The sequence below is a fragment of the Pezoporus flaviventris genome, unplaced genomic scaffold (genome assembly GCF_033815535.1).
Source record: "Pezoporus flaviventris isolate CSIRO_AGI_PZ_B2104156 unplaced genomic scaffold, CSIRO_AGI_Pfla_v1 ptg000021l, whole genome shotgun sequence".
Taxonomy (NCBI): domain Eukaryota; kingdom Metazoa; phylum Chordata; class Aves; order Psittaciformes; family Psittacidae; genus Pezoporus; species Pezoporus flaviventris.
In genome coordinates, this window is record NW_026892569.1 from 9,805,115 (window position 1) to 9,820,267 (window position 15,153).

The following is a 15,153-nucleotide window of genomic DNA, read 5'->3' on the forward strand; positions in this document are numbered from 1 at the left end:
TGCTTCCAAAAATAAACATGCTTTCAAAAATTATTTTCTAGGACTTCAGAAAGTCTCTGGGATGATAACCAGCACAGAGTTAACATTGTGTTTGCCTTCAGAAGTAATAGAAGTTTAGGAGTTTGTGGTTTAGGTCTGCAAGAACAGCACTTGCATCAGAATCTCAGTCATGCTAGGGTTTATGTTAAACTTGAAAATGTAGTTAAATGCTCTCAAAGAGTCTGTCCAAGTTCCCCCAGCAGCAGGAGTCGATGTACAGCAGGTCATGGAGGTGCTCTGTTGTCCGATGGCTGAACAGGAGTTGAGCAGTTTTGAAGGAGGGTGGAGTGGGCTGGTCTGGAGCCACTACAGCTCCAGGAGAGGGGAAAGGAAAAGCCATGGAGCTGGGGCTGCACTGCTGCTGTTAAGCAGCAGCAAGGTCAGCATGAGGAATGGATGCTGGTACAACTGAAGCCTCATGTCTGCTCAGGGTGTGCAAGGGTTGGCTTTGTGCAGAGCTGGTTGCTCTCTGTTAGTCCTTGAACGTGTTGGGAGACAATTCTTCACTTGATGTTGGTGGTGAAGTAGCACCAAATTTCTTTGTGTTGTTCATCCAGGCCAGCTAAATGAAGTTCCACTATGTGTGACAATGTAGTGACTTAAATAATGCAAACTTTCTACTGAATTCTGGCTCAACACCTTCTTGTAAAGGGTGAATTATTAAACTTGCACTTAAGATGCAGACATGCATTTTCAGTGGTAGCAGTGAACTTGAGGTCACTAATAACATGAATAGCTGAGCTTCTGAGGAAGCACAGGTGCCAAATTCCTGGATTTTTAAACCAGTTTTGAACAGGTTTTGTACCTCCACAGCTAAATAAGCTTTTGTTCTCTGGCTACTTTGCTGTCTAGTGAAAGTGTTTGTTTTAATAAATACCCACTGCTATGTAGTAGTGTGGTGAAAATGGTTAAGTGTAGAAACAGATTTGTAAAAGGGAATGCCAAAATAAGCTATGCAGGCTCCGGCATAGCTGCAGTTTTAGTTAAAATGTTAATACACAGTTGTATCTGTTTATATGCTTTTGATGTGTCCAACTTAATCATTAGGGTAGGTTGTAATTCATCTTTGAACTTGGACATAAGCCTGCAGACAGTTTTGTGTTGCCTTGGAAGGCAGTCCATGGAGGTAGAAGTAAGATAAACAGCAGATGTCATTGTTTTATCTTCCATTGAATGATACATTGCGAAATGAAAACTGTTTTTTCTAAAAGACGTACTAGAGTAAGATTCAGATGTGAATTGAAAAGACTACCTTTTCCCATTAATTTAATGCAAAGGAAATGGAACAGCCGCTCAGGAGGTGGCGGAGTGCCAGGCACTGGGAAGCACAGTGGGGCTGCTGCAAGGCACCTCGGCCAAGGCCATGGCTCCTGACTGTGCCTCCCAGTCCCGACTCTCCAGCACTGCCTCCAGTGCTCAGCTGCTACGTGTGGAAGCGTTTTCTCTGCACGAGCAAACTTCTTCTGAGCCCAGGCTCAGTGGATTTGCTTGGGATGGGAGTCTGAGTTCACAGTTGGAGAGCTAATGCTGGTTTGTCTCTTTATGGCTAAAATTCGTGGTAGTTTCAGTCAGTGCTGTTACATCTTTTTATCTAAGAGCTCCTGTTTTACTGATCCTTTTCTTGTATTTTCAAACAGCTGCAGAAATTGTTAAAGAGCTGGAAAACAATGAGAAGATCCGGCTTCTGCTTGAATTGAATAAACCTGGGGAAAGTGTAAGCTAATTATCTTTGTTTTCAGAGAGGGGGATGATTAGGAGATATTGCAGAGGGGTACTGAACGTTTGCCCATCACCTTATTATGGGAATTTCCTGATTCCCAGATTGTATGTTGTAATTCACATATACCATATTATAATCAACATGATTTTCTCATACCACTCATTTGTCCTGGGCAGTTCTTTGCGTACTGCTGATGTTTCTATGCCCAAACCATTTAAGTAGGAACATTTTTTGATGGCAAAAAAAGTTCTTGAGAAATGTTCCCCTTGGTGATATTGGACGATTTTGACCCTCCATGGCAGTGTGGGGAATAGTTTGCTTCCTAGAATTCTCTAGGATTTAGATAGTAAATTCCTCACTTCCTTGTCGGCAATAGTGCCTGTTCTTTTCCCATGACATATGATACTTTTGTAACTTTTGGAGTATGTTTGTTGCATAGCATTAGGAAAGATTTTATGGTCCACACATGCTGGATGTTATGTGGGATGGCTGGGCTCAGGCCTGTTGACTTTGTGAAAGCAAAGCAAGGCAGCATGTGTACGTACTTTAAATATAGATTACTGTCTGCGGATGAGATGGTAGGAGCTGGTGGGGGTAAAACAGCTGATCCTTCATCCAGTTTTAAGACTCTAGTTTCAAAATATACAGCATTATATTTTTGCTTCTGTAAATAAACACCTGTGTGTTTTCTGTAGAGCTTGACCTTCACAAAGGACAAGACAGAGGAAGAAATAGATGAGATCCACTCTGACTATCGTAAGTAATAGCAAGTTTCACTTCATTTTGCTTTTAAATTCACCTCCTTTTTCGTTTGTACTTAGAGGTTCATGCAAACTGGGTTATCAGTTGGCTGGTTCTGTACTTTGTTAAAACTTGAGCTTGCAGCATATGAATCTGTGTGTGTTAAATCACAAGTTAAAAAACAAAACAAAACCAAACACAAAACCCAACAAACCAACAACCAAAAAAAGCCCCAAACAAACAAAAAAATCCCTTGTTACCTAATGTTGGGTCCCTGTGAACAATGGCGTGCACTCCTAGGAATTTTCTCACCTTCAGGTTTGACAATTTTCTCCCTTTTTTTGGGTTCTGGGCACTCTATAGCATTTGCTCTGCAGGCAGTGCTGAGGCTGTGAGCCCTCCAGGAATACCAGCCTGGCTCAGGTATAGCTGGGCGACTGCAGAGGGAGGTGTCTCTGCTGACATGAAGTGTGCTGAGCTGGCAAGATGGGGCATTGGCTCATTGTCTTGCCTCTGCACTCACCACAGTAATACAGATAGTGGGTTTTCCCATTACGTGGGATATTCCCTCTTCCCCTACACTCTTAATGATAGGACACTGGTTTTATTTAAGATGCACCTGTATTCTGGGTGGTTGTTGGTCATCCCAAGTTCTCAACTCATCCATACCGCTAAAAGGTGTTTTTTAACTGAGCAAAAATGGTTTTTCCATACTGTGTTTGTGTATTGTGATTCACAAATCATACAGGGTTTCACAGTGCTCCTCACATTCTCTCCCTTCCTTCATACCCCTCTCCACAAGCACTCAAATGTTTCTGCCTCCTCCCTGTCTGCTTTTCTACTTTCCCCTCCCATCCGTCCCTGTGATTTTGAAGCGATCTCTCAGGAAGAACACTCTGCTCATTTGGTTGACCTCTTCCCCTCCATTCTGTGCCAGTGACTGGGATTCAGTGTAAACTGGGTGATTTTGTTTGTTTGCTTGTTTGTTTTGTTATTGCTGTTTGTTTCATTTTTCACACTGAGTCCTCTATGTTTGTGTAAGAGATCAGGGCCTGTGTTGGCTATTAAAATTGCTTCTCCCCTGACAGAGTAACAGATTTGTTCTGGGAAGTATAACTGGAATAAATATGTAAAGGAAAGAAGAGAATATTTAAAGGAGAAAAGAGAATTAAAAATAAGAAAAATATCACAGGGAGAGCTGTAGTTCAGTGATACAATTTTGCTTGGGTTTTTTTTTGGTGGGTTTTGGGGGTGTGTGTTGTGATTTGTGGTGTGGGTTTTTGTTACTGCTGTTTTTCCTTTTTAGTTTCCAGCAGAGAACTGATTCCAGTTTAACTTGACCGAGGGAAAGTGCAGTATTTTAAACTGTCTTTCTCCTTACTATGTGCTTAAACTTAAGAATAGTGTTTTCTCTCTCCATGGAGCCATCTAACCATCTTTATGGTTAGTTTAGAAGCAAACATCCTTGTGAGAGTTAAAGATTGCAGGACTTGTATCCTGTTGTAGTAATTTAGTACAGAAATGGCTAATGGAAACCGATTTTTACAGATGATTTCCCGACCTTTCTTTGTGTGTTTGTACATCGGGGTTTAAATAGAATTACTTTGTACTTAGCTCTCTAGTGGTGTTTTATTAGTCACAATTTCTTTCCTGTTGTTTCCCACTCATTTTGCTTCACCTGTGCTCTGCTTGCACCCTCAGACATGGTAGTTTGCCATGTAATGTTAAACCAGCATTCAGTAGATTTTAAACTTCTCTGCTTTCAGCCACAGAGGAGCAAAGCAATGAAGGGACAACTTGTTCTGATTATACTTAAGGGTATTTAAATCTGCAATACTCTCATATTTCCTGTGTTTCCTTGTGTTGCTTCAGGCATATAAATTATTCCATAATGCAGCTAGATTTAGCCTTGTTGATTTTATTTGTGTTTCTGTGAGGGCTAAATAAGGGCCTAAATCTTTAGAAAAATTTTTCCCTTCCTTTTTCTTGCTGTTGCTGAGTATATATATATTTTTTAAGTGTACATGTGCTGTTTGTCGTTTTTAATCTTAAGCATTCACTTCTAATTCCAAGTAACTGGTTAGTAATTATTCTCTTGCCATGCAGAAATTTCTAGCAGTAAAATTAAATAACTCAAAAAGTAAAATAATTTTAAAAGTATTAATCCCAGGTTGGTTATTTTTCCATGCAAGGCTTTCATAGTTCTGTAAAGCACAAATCTGAAGCTCGATGCCTGCAGGATGCTCTGCATCTGAGCGCATTCCTATCTGTTACTGCTCTGCTCCTTAGCGTACTGTAAATGTGGAAGGTGAGTCTGAACAAAAGCTGTTGGAGGAAGGTACCTGAAATCACAGTCAGCTGTGAGCAGGCTTCTCATCCTTCTTCCCACTGATGAGGAATGTTTGGGAGCAGGAGGGTGAAGGAGCGGCCATGGGGATGTGCTGCTCGGTACAGTGCCTGCACAGCTTTTTATAGGGCAGCACTGTCACCAGACATCCTACACAAGAGACCCTCTTAACTCCATTGTTTTCACATATTGGATGTGCACAAATTCCTCCTAAAGCTGGACCCCTGGTTGCATTCTTGTTGGAGCCTTGCAAACAATTGCATTATACGCCTGGGGTGGGGTGTGGAAACAGGAGCCCATCAGTCAGGATGCTGCTTTTGTTTTCTTGACCTATTATACACATTTGGAAACAAGAAGGTATTAAATGCCATCTTAATTTTTCAAAACCAGTATTTTATTCAGTTTATATTATTAAAAGGATATGGCTTCAAAAGCAGCAAGATCTTGATGTGACTAAATTAGCCTCAGGCAGCTTAATCGAGCACTTTAAAGTAAAAGAGAAAAAAAAGAAGAAAAAGAGAAGATAGAAACATGTTTTAGTTGGAACATATGTTTTTAAAATTAATAAAAAGTGATGACCAAAGAGGTCAGTGTTAACTACTGTCAGCAAATTATTTCTAATAAAAGCAATAGGGAAGAAATCGCAAGCATGAAAAAAGAGCTGGATATTGAAATTAGAGGACAGGAAGAAATTAAAAGAACTCTTATCAAATGCCATTTTTTTCAGTGTAGCACAGATGGACTTTAAAAAGCTTTATTAAACAATGTAGGGTTTTTTCCTTTTAATTTACTACAGTTGCACCCTAGGTCCCCAGTTCACGGCTGAATTCATGAATGAGTTAACACTAGCATAAATTCTGAATTAAAAATATAAACCCAACCATATACATTTTGTTCTCTATTTCCATCTGAAACACACCACACACTGGAAGGTATGTAACAGCCATGTTGAAATTTGAGATAACAGAAGCTGTGATGGGAAAACTTATTTATTTTTCCTTTCTTTACACTTTTCCAAATCTTTACAGTTTTCGAGGCTCTTGGAAAATTGCAGATTACACTGTTGAGGTGGGTTTTGTTGTTTGTTTGATTTTGGGGGTTTTATTTTCCATTTTGGTATGTGAAGTGTTCCTGAAATACCAATTAATATTTTGGCTTGATGAACCTGGGGCTGGTTTACATGCTCACGGGAAGCTCTGCTGGAACGATCGCCAGAGTCTGTGCCTGGAAGGTACAATTAAGTTCGCTGGCCCCTGCAATGGCTTTCTTCTGCTCCATGGGAACTCAGTGCCACCCTGTTTGGTGTCAGCCTCCTTCTGCTTTTTTCATGGTCAGACCTCTGTCTAAAGAGTTAAAAAAATCTACAGGAAAAGAAGTACATTTGATAAAAAAGTTGCTTTTTCTGCTTATAAATCTTTCATTTTTCCATGCGATTCAGAGGCTTATTGACTTATATCTTGCGTTTTAAATATTTGTAATTATATCTGTGGTTGTTTTATTATTGAAATGCCTGTAATTTTATGAAATGTGTATGGTATGTCATGTCAGCACAGCAGTGATTTACAGCGCATCTGAATAGTGCCTTGTTTTGCCAGGACATTTCATTTTTACTTGAAAAGCTTTGTACTTACACCAGAACACAAAACAACAACAAAAAGTGATACTGGAAAAACTGAAGTGCCAAAGGAATTCGGTAATGAATGTGCAGCAGTTCAGACATGAGCATCTGGGACAAGAACTGTCCTTTTATTAAAGAACTTGTTGACCTTATGTGGCATTTTCAGCTACTCAGTGCAAGGGAGTCAGTTTTAGATCTGTTTCCTTCTGTGGGGCAGAACTTGATACGATTTTTGTCTTTGCTTTCCTCTCCTCCCATCAGTGCAGCAGGACACAGATCAGGGTTAGATGTGCCATACTCCATGCAGTGCTCTGTGAGAGGTGTCCAATCCTAATGTTGGCCGTGCTGAGTGGGACGCTGATTTGCTTTGCTGATTTTTGCTCTTGGCACCTGTGGGATGGGGAGGAAGCTGGTGTGTGCACCCTCAGTACAATGGGCTGCAGTGTCACAGTCAGGGGGAGAGTGGCCCAGTTTGCCCATCGCTAGCCCTTGGCTCTCATTTGTCCTGAGCATTCCCATTCACTTTTCTGCCCATCCTCTCTGCTATGGTTTACCTTAGTCTTTCCTGCAAGTATAACTTGGGCAGCATGCATGTGGCTTCTACACAGCAGAGACTTTCAGTTATGCGTATGAAAAGAAAGAAAACAGGCTGTGTGTGCGCAGTGGGTTCTACACTATGAGGTGTACTCATCTCGGGAGCTGTTTGTTTAGTCCATCACTGTGTTGCAATTGCCAGGAAGATTTCCTTGCCAATGGCAGAGGAGGGAGGCATGTTGGCCATGGCCACTGCGTTGAGTCCTGCTTCCTGCAAGGATGGATTGGAAAATGCTCTGACTGGGAGCTCTCATGTCTCTGTGAGCTAGTTTACTGGGTACTGTTGTGAGAGGCAGTGTGGAGCCCACAAGGGCCATGTGTACTTTACTTCTCATGCTGTTACAGTTGCTTTGCCCCAGGGACATTTTGGATGTCCACTGGGCCTTCCTGCCTCTGGCATGGAAAACATTATGAACACTTTTTTGGTAGGCAAAAAATTGAGCTAAAGGTTTTATCTGAAATACTTTATTTGTCTCAAAAGGGCAAATCTGTCAGAGTGGCTTTTGTTGAAAGTCCTTCCAAAGAAAAGAAATTCACGTTTGCTGCCTTCACCATAACGTATCAGTATAAAGCCATGTATATGGACTGGTGGGCTTCCCTGCTGTACTAGCAGTGGATAGCAACAGTCTAATATGCTTCTTCCGTAGAAGTCGCGGCATTCTGTAGGGAAAACAGCATGTTCCCTTGGTGCCCAGGGTTAGGTAATCCACATTGTCTGACTAAGGAGACCGGGTGTTTTCCCAGCCTGAGTAAAGAATTTGAAGTATCTAGATTAAAAAACAACATTGCTTTGGCTGAATACCAGAGGATTGCTTAAAACATACGAAGTGGTTGAAAAGTGCAGGGTATTTGCAGTGTTAACTGTGATTTAGAGGACCTGAATCAAAACAGGGTAATAAGCATGACACAAAAGCTTTTGACATTGTTTTACTGCAGAGATGGGGGAAGAAACCCAGAGCAACTTTAAAGCCATTTGCAGAGCAGTTGTGAGTTAGATTTTGATCTTTCTCTCTAGCAGAGGGCTCCTCACAGGACTACCAAGCAAACAGAGTTCTTCTGAGCAAAAATTCAGCTTTCATCTGTGTAAGTGTTCTTGGCTACTGGGTAACTTTGTAAAAGCACAGACACAGATTTTGATCATTAACAGACTATGGAACATATTGCAGTGATGAGTTGGCTTTCCTTTGCTGTAGCAAAAACATTTTTAATTCGGTGTTTTGTGTTTATTTCTGTTCACATCCTTTTCACTTTTTATGGCGTACCTTAAGAGTGCTGTGGCAATGATTAGTAATTCACTCGTCCATTTACAGGAAAGAAACACAGAAGTCAATTTCAGTTTTTGGTGGATCAAGTAGATAATCGGTGGAAGCAAAGTGGTAAAAGAAAAATAGAAGGTGCTAAAACCAAAGAAGTCACTACTGCCAAAGACCTCCCAGCAGCCACAGGTTAGTAATGTTGTTTAATATAGTCCACCTCTTCGTTCCACACTAAGGAGTGGGGCTTTCCCAAAGAGAAATGTTCATTCCTCCCATTGTTCTTCTGCTATAGTCCTTAAGGGGAAAAAAAAAGGCATAAAAATCATAGGCATAAAAAATTGACTGCTATTGATTTTAGTGTGGTACATAAACACAACCCATAATAAATATATAATCTGTTTGATTTTAGTGGGACCTGTATAGGTGACCTTTATTTAGGTGCTTATTTTAATTACCTGGTTGAAATGGGACCTTAGGTTCCAGTCCAAATCTGCTGAAGCTGCTGAGAATGGGCAGGTGGCTATCTGCATCTTTGAAATGAAGGTGATCATAGGGCTTACTTGCTGGATTTCAGCTTTTCTGTTTCACTAATACAATGGCGAGTTGGAAATTGGGAGCTACAGAGATATTTGTGTGGATTGGAACAAGTATTCATTTGTGCTGAGGTCCAAGAAAAAAAATACTTTGGCTTCTTTGAGACTGTTCATACAGTATGTTGTCTCTCTTTAACTCACTTCATTTTGTGTTTATATACTTCAACATAGTGAAAAGTGGGAATGCACAACGGCAGTTACTCAGTTCTTTATGAGTCAGGCACAACATCCAGTGTGTGTTTGTCATACTCGCTACCCACAGCATCAAAGAAATATTCACTTGTGTTATTAACTTGTTCCCTATAGGTATCTTCAGTCTTGTTTGTTTTATGGTGCTGGTTGCTTTGGCAGTGTACACATATCTTTGAATGTGTGATTTAGAAGAGCATTTCTCAGCCTAACATGTAAATTTTAATCTATTCAAGATACTGGATTTTGGAGAGAATTCCGTTGACTAGAATTGGATGCGCTGTTGTCTGTATCCTTGGGAAAATCTGGTATTTAGTTTGCATCAGCTCTCACAAATCTCTGCTTTCCTGAGTTGAGCTGAACTAATCTTTGGCTGTCCCTTCGCTGTCTCCTCTAGCAAAGCCCTCAGGAATAAAAAGAGGTGAAAATACCAATGTGGTAGTATGAATTTTATCCTTATCCTTTCATGCAGACCTTGATGTGACACATAATCCTTTCCATGTGAGGGGTAGAATAAAGAATCTCAAGGATAAGGTTTATGTCATTTAACATAATTTACAATGACCTTCCAGTTCTATAGTAAAGACAGAAGCAATATATTATTAGATAATGATTTCTAGCTATGCTCTGTCGAGTGATTGGCTGCTAAGAGTTACTGGGTTTGTGTCTTCTGTGTAAGCTTTTTCTTCGTGTGCTGAACCACAGACTTTGAGAAGCTGAATTAAAGCCATATATTTTTTCTAAAAGAGTGCTCAGGTAGAAAAAACCTTTATATCAGATGTATCATCCTGTACCATGTTGACTTACGTATGTGATCCCACCTCTTCTGGTTCTGACAAACCTGCAAAACTTTCATTGTTTTTTATGCACTGAGCTTTCAGTAGTCTTTTCAGTTTCAGTTTTTAGTTTTATCCCAAATATCTGCATCTGTTTGACTGTTTGTAAACCATTTAAACAAAACAAAACAAAATAAAAGAAGGCTTATGGGTAGAGGAACAGCTGCCTAAAGCCTGTTCCCCCTGTATTTCTTATTAACAGCAATTGCCTTTTTATCAAATGGGAAATTAAAAATACATGAAAGGAAGAAAGCCAGCAGTGGTGTGATGACTTGCCATTTGAAACATAACTGCTGAGAAGACCAAAGGCTTTGTATGCATTCCTTCCCCATTTGATTTGGGTTCTCATGGAAGCAGTGGAATTATACAGAATTAAATCATACTTGTTTTGTTTTGTGCTTCTTTTTAACACCTGCGTATCTTCCATCACCCTCTACTGTAGTATTGGCTGATGTAACTTTAAGCTTCTCTGTAAATCTTGCTCTGGTTTTGGTGATGTTTTAAGCCTCAGTTCCTGATTTACATCATCTTAAAGTGTTTCATTTCCAGTGTTTATAACTTTTAACATAGGGCTTTGCTTTGCCTAAGGGGAAGCACCATCAGGATTTGATAAATATTTGTGATACAAAATGATGCTCTTCTGGGTTGCATTATTGCACAGGGCCTGTGCTATTTTTAACCTGTTAATTTCAGAGATGTTTCATTAGGTGGGCAACTGACTTGCTGTAATCTGCCAGTTGTTTTCAACAGACGAAAATATGCTCCTGATATTTAATTATGCATTTCAGCGGAAGGGAAAGGGCAAGCTGTGGCTGGATTCAAAGATTGTATAGCTCCTCTGCACTCTAATTGCAGTTCTGTTTGGCCATTTCTGTCAAAGTAATTTCTGGAGGGGCAGAAAAGTCAAAGTGACTTGAGCAGGAATATAGCTTGGTTCATGAGGGTGCACAGAACACTTCTGTGGATGGCTATAATAAGGATTATTAATGAGATGAGTATCAGTATGGTTTTAATGGCCTGTGCAACTTTCTAGTTAAATAACTCGTTTGAAAACACTTGTGTATGTGGTGTAAGGACAGTTTACCTTCACATCCCATAAGTCTATGTTTGTTTTCACCTTGGAGAGGTAGAAGGTACTTGAGAGAACTGTCCGTCTTTTTATAGGTAAAAACACTTGGCACAGTGGAATGGTTTTATGATTTGCTTGATGCATTGTTTAGAAATTACTTTTCTTATTAAAAAGTGGAAACATCAATTAATCTAGATTGACACTGTCTTAGGTGCATAAGGAAATAAGTCATAATGTTTGTCGTATTAAGCCTATGGACTTGACATGTAAAACTTTAAAGTGAACAAGCTCCCTCATGCAGTGGATGAAGTGAACTGGTAGCAAGAAGTGGCGAACAGCGCTGTCTTGTTAAGTGTTTGCTAATTTCCGAAATGCAGTTTGATCTTAGGAAATGAGACAAATATCCTTACCCTTCATTTCTCTCCTTGTTTGTGTTTGAAGCTCATAACAATGAAACGTTTCTGTTTCAGTCTCTGATTCTTAGAGGGTAGGGTTTCATTTTGTTGATTTGGAGTTTTTTTTACTGTGCAGGAGAAGAAATTAAACCTTTGAAACTGAGAGCTTTGGGAAGCAAGTAGGTGGGAGTGGAACGTTGGTATTTAAATAAATAATAAAACTTTGTGCTTTTTATTAACATCTATCTCAACACTGCAGAAATTTAAATGACAGCATTTTGCTTTGTCATTCCTGCTAATCTCTGCCTTTTTTCTTGCTAGAACACAGGGAAGAGCATCACACAGGTTTTGCCCTTGGAAAAGACCAGGTACTCAAACCTGATACTCCTGATGACAAAAGAAGTGAATTACCTTCCTTGGAGGAAGGCCGGAGATCAGAATCTCCTACGTCCTCGCTGTTACCTGAATCAACAAGCAGGTTAGTGAAGAAGAGTCTCTTCTCCCTGGTTCATACCAGATTTGACCAAACATGGAAAAGCTTTGCCAGTAACCTCAAGTAATAGATGTATCCTGCTTCATAGGATGGGTTTCTAAGCTGTGGTTGCTGATTCATTCTCCTCTATGTTTCTGGCTGTTTAGTTGCTTGAGGGATGGAGCTGAAATACGTTCAGAGTTCACTTAATAGTTTTGTCATGTCTTGATAGAGGAGTGATAGTGTAACACTGAGTGGAATGTCTAGGGAATGAGGAGACCATTTGGTGTTTTTCTTCCACTGCATCATCTTCCCTTCTGTTTAAAGTTTTATTTAGAGAAGAGAGGTCCAAAAATTGATCTAGCCTAAAGTATTTTAATAGCTTTTTAAGTGGAGTATTGCTGTAAGAAACGGAGTTTAAATGCCCCATTGTTTGCAGTCAGTGGTAGAATGCCACTGAAACTTGAAGTCCTGACAGCCATTCACTTCTCTCCTTCATGCATTTAGATTTGCCTCCTGAAATTGCCTTACTTGGTTTCAGAGAATGAAGGATCAAGGAAGGCTTTATAAGTAATGTATCCTTTTGATAGTGCAGTGAATTTTCTTGGAAGGAGACTCAGCTGTTACTGCTGATAAGGTCTATCTGGTTTTTGAAGGTAGCATTTGTATCTGTTTAAGATATTTACTTCATGGATCATAATTTGCTATCTACTCAATTGTCAAAGATGGCAATGATGAGCGAGATAAACATCCTATTGCAGTACTGGCTGCTGCGGCCCCAGCTGCTGGAGGAAAAGTGAAAAGCAATTGAAAACAAATACAGAATAACTGACTTTTGATGCTTGTCTAAAAGCAAAAAAGCTGATCTTGAAAATAATCTTGCTATCTTGTTGATAACAGCAGTGAGTGGAGAAGGCACCCTTTGCAGGCCTGCAGTACCAGGAGGAAAAAGGTTTCCTGTGTTTAGAAGTGGGAGATAATCAGAGGAAGTAACTGAAGGACAACTGCTGGGCTAGTAGTAACATTTCTTCATTTCCCATCCATTACACCAATAGTATGTGCCTCTTCCCTTTTCTGGAAATATTAAGAATAATATAGCGCTTGGCTTCATCATTGTTTATTAAAAGAACAATTTAGTTGTCAAAGTTTAACAGAAACAGATTTTCTTCAATTCATTTTGGCTCACAGTCAGCGTGGGGATTAAAGATACTGTGTTTCACAGAGGCAGATATTAAGCAGTGAATGAAAGCCTAGGAAGACACAGGGAAGAGGAGATCAGCTCAGAGGGATTATAGAGCACCAAATGTTAAATGTCTTTGCTTTACATGATGAGGTTTTGCTGCCTGTTTCCAGTTACTTGAACTAAATGAGAACATATATTAAACATCTGTCTGTAAACAGCAATATGGTGGCTGGGCAGATCACTTAATGTGGAGACAGAAAGGGTCTCTGTGGCAGGTTCAAAGGATCATTCCATTTTTGTTTAGCTTCACACTTGCATTATACCAATAAAGTCATTCCCCTCCTGATGGCCTTTCCCCTCTTTCCTGTGTGTGTCTTTCTGCCTGAATTGCTACTGTAAAATTGAGAAACGTACCATATCATTGTATTTGCTATCTAATACGTAACAAACCTATTAAGATTACTGATGCACTGGTTTTATCTAGGTTTCTCAGGATGTCATGTAAATGATGATAGTTTTTGCTTCCCTTTGATGCAGGTAACTGTTATCTCAGTAATTTCTTTACTTTTGAAATAGGGTCCAGTGCTCTGGACTCTTGAAGAGACTTGCTTCCTGATTTTAAACACTGAAGCCCTTTTAAAAGTGGACCAAGAACTAAGCCTTAAACTGAAGGGGGAGGTAGATGCACCCCTTAAAAGGTGCTTGCAGGCTTGCACTGTTCTGGGTTGTGACTTGAAGCTGCTCCACTCAGGATCTCAGTTGAAGAATGAAATGGGCCACGGAAAACAACTCTTCAGTGCTCACTTAGAAGGAAGAAGCTGTCCCTGTGACTCTGTTTTATATGCCTGAAGCCTTAGTTTTCCGGTTTGCAGCTTGGGCCATGGCCTGTCTGGTGCTGACAGGCAGTTCTGAGGAATCTTGACATTTGGTTTGTGTAGTGGTTGTGGGCAGGAGCCCAGGCAGAAGCTCTTCCCTGGGGCTAATACAGGCCCAGCTCATGCAGATCTCTGCGAGATGTCATGTTTGACACGCGCAGGGATGATAGATGGGGCTGCTTTATCCTCCTGTGCCTGCTGTTGCAGTTGCCCTAGAGCTCAGATTGTTATTTTAGTTCTACAAAATAAACACCTTCAGCTTGGCTCTTCATCCTGAATTTAAGCAAGTATTCCTGTTCTTCCATTATTTTACTGAATTTTTATTTTCTTTCTTAATTGCAAATTAACCTTTTGGTGCTAAGGACCTTGGAAAATTTGGAGTTTTAATCTTAAAGCGTGAGTTCCTGGGTGGTAGAAAGGGCTTGTGTTAGCTCATCGTTGTATTAGCTCATTGAGAGCAGCACAGAGGAGAAAGACTTGGGAGTGTTGGTTGATTAGCAGCTCCACATGATGTGGCAGTGTGTGCTTGCACCCCAGAAACCAACCATGTTTTGGGCTGCATCACAAGCAGCATGATCAGCAGGTCTAAGGAGATGATTCTCCCCTTCTACTCCATTCTGGTAAGACTCCATCTGGAGTATTGTATCCCCCAATACGAGAAGGCCATGAAACTGTTGAAGCAAGTCCAGAGAAGGCCACAAAGATGCTGAGGGCTGGAGCATCTCTGCTATGGAGACAGGCTGAGAGAGCTGGGCTTGTTCAGCCTGGGGAAGGCTCCAGGGAGACTTTAGAGCAGCTTCCAGTGGCTAAACAGGCTGATAAGAAACCTGGAGAAGGGGCTTTTGACAAGGGGGAATGGCTTTAAACTGAAAGAGGGGAGATTTAGATTAGATATAAGAAAGTTCTTCCCTGTGAGGGTGCTGAGGTGCTGACACAGGGTGCCCAGAGAAGCTGTGTGCCCCATCCCTGGCAGTGTTCAAGGCCAGGTTGGACACAGGGACTTGGAGCAAGCTGCTCTAGTGGAAGGTGTCCCTGCCTGTGGCAGGGAGTTGGAACTGGATGAGCTTTAAGGTCCCTTCCAACCCAAACCAGTCTGTGATTCATCCATGGTATCATTAAATCTCTGTTTCACTGCCAATGTGGTGTGTGGATGACATTATAAATGATTCTTCCAGTGGCCTTTGACATTAAACTCTTATTCTTTGCCTTTTCTTTTCTGCAGACAG

General features: G+C 40.6%; 2 protein-coding genes across 2 annotated transcripts in view; one reads left to right on the top strand and one right to left on the bottom strand.

Moving 5' to 3' along the window:
- THUMPD3 (THUMP domain containing 3) overlaps nt 1-15,153 on the bottom strand; it is a 350,792-nt gene that overhangs the window by 205,018 nt on the left and 130,621 nt on the right. The window lies entirely within an intron of this gene.
- The window catches only part of RAD18 (RAD18 E3 ubiquitin protein ligase), a 58,568-nt gene that overhangs the window by 20,727 nt on the left and 22,688 nt on the right, over nt 1-15,153 (top strand). The window contains exons 8-11 of the mRNA XM_061455968.1: nt 1,677-1,753; nt 2,455-2,515; nt 8,370-8,504; nt 11,719-11,875. Of these exons, the coding sequence (XP_061311952.1) occupies nt 1,677-1,753; nt 2,455-2,515; nt 8,370-8,504; nt 11,719-11,875 (430 nt within the window). The remainder of the gene's footprint in view (nt 1-1,676; nt 1,754-2,454; nt 2,516-8,369; nt 8,505-11,718; nt 11,876-15,153) is intronic.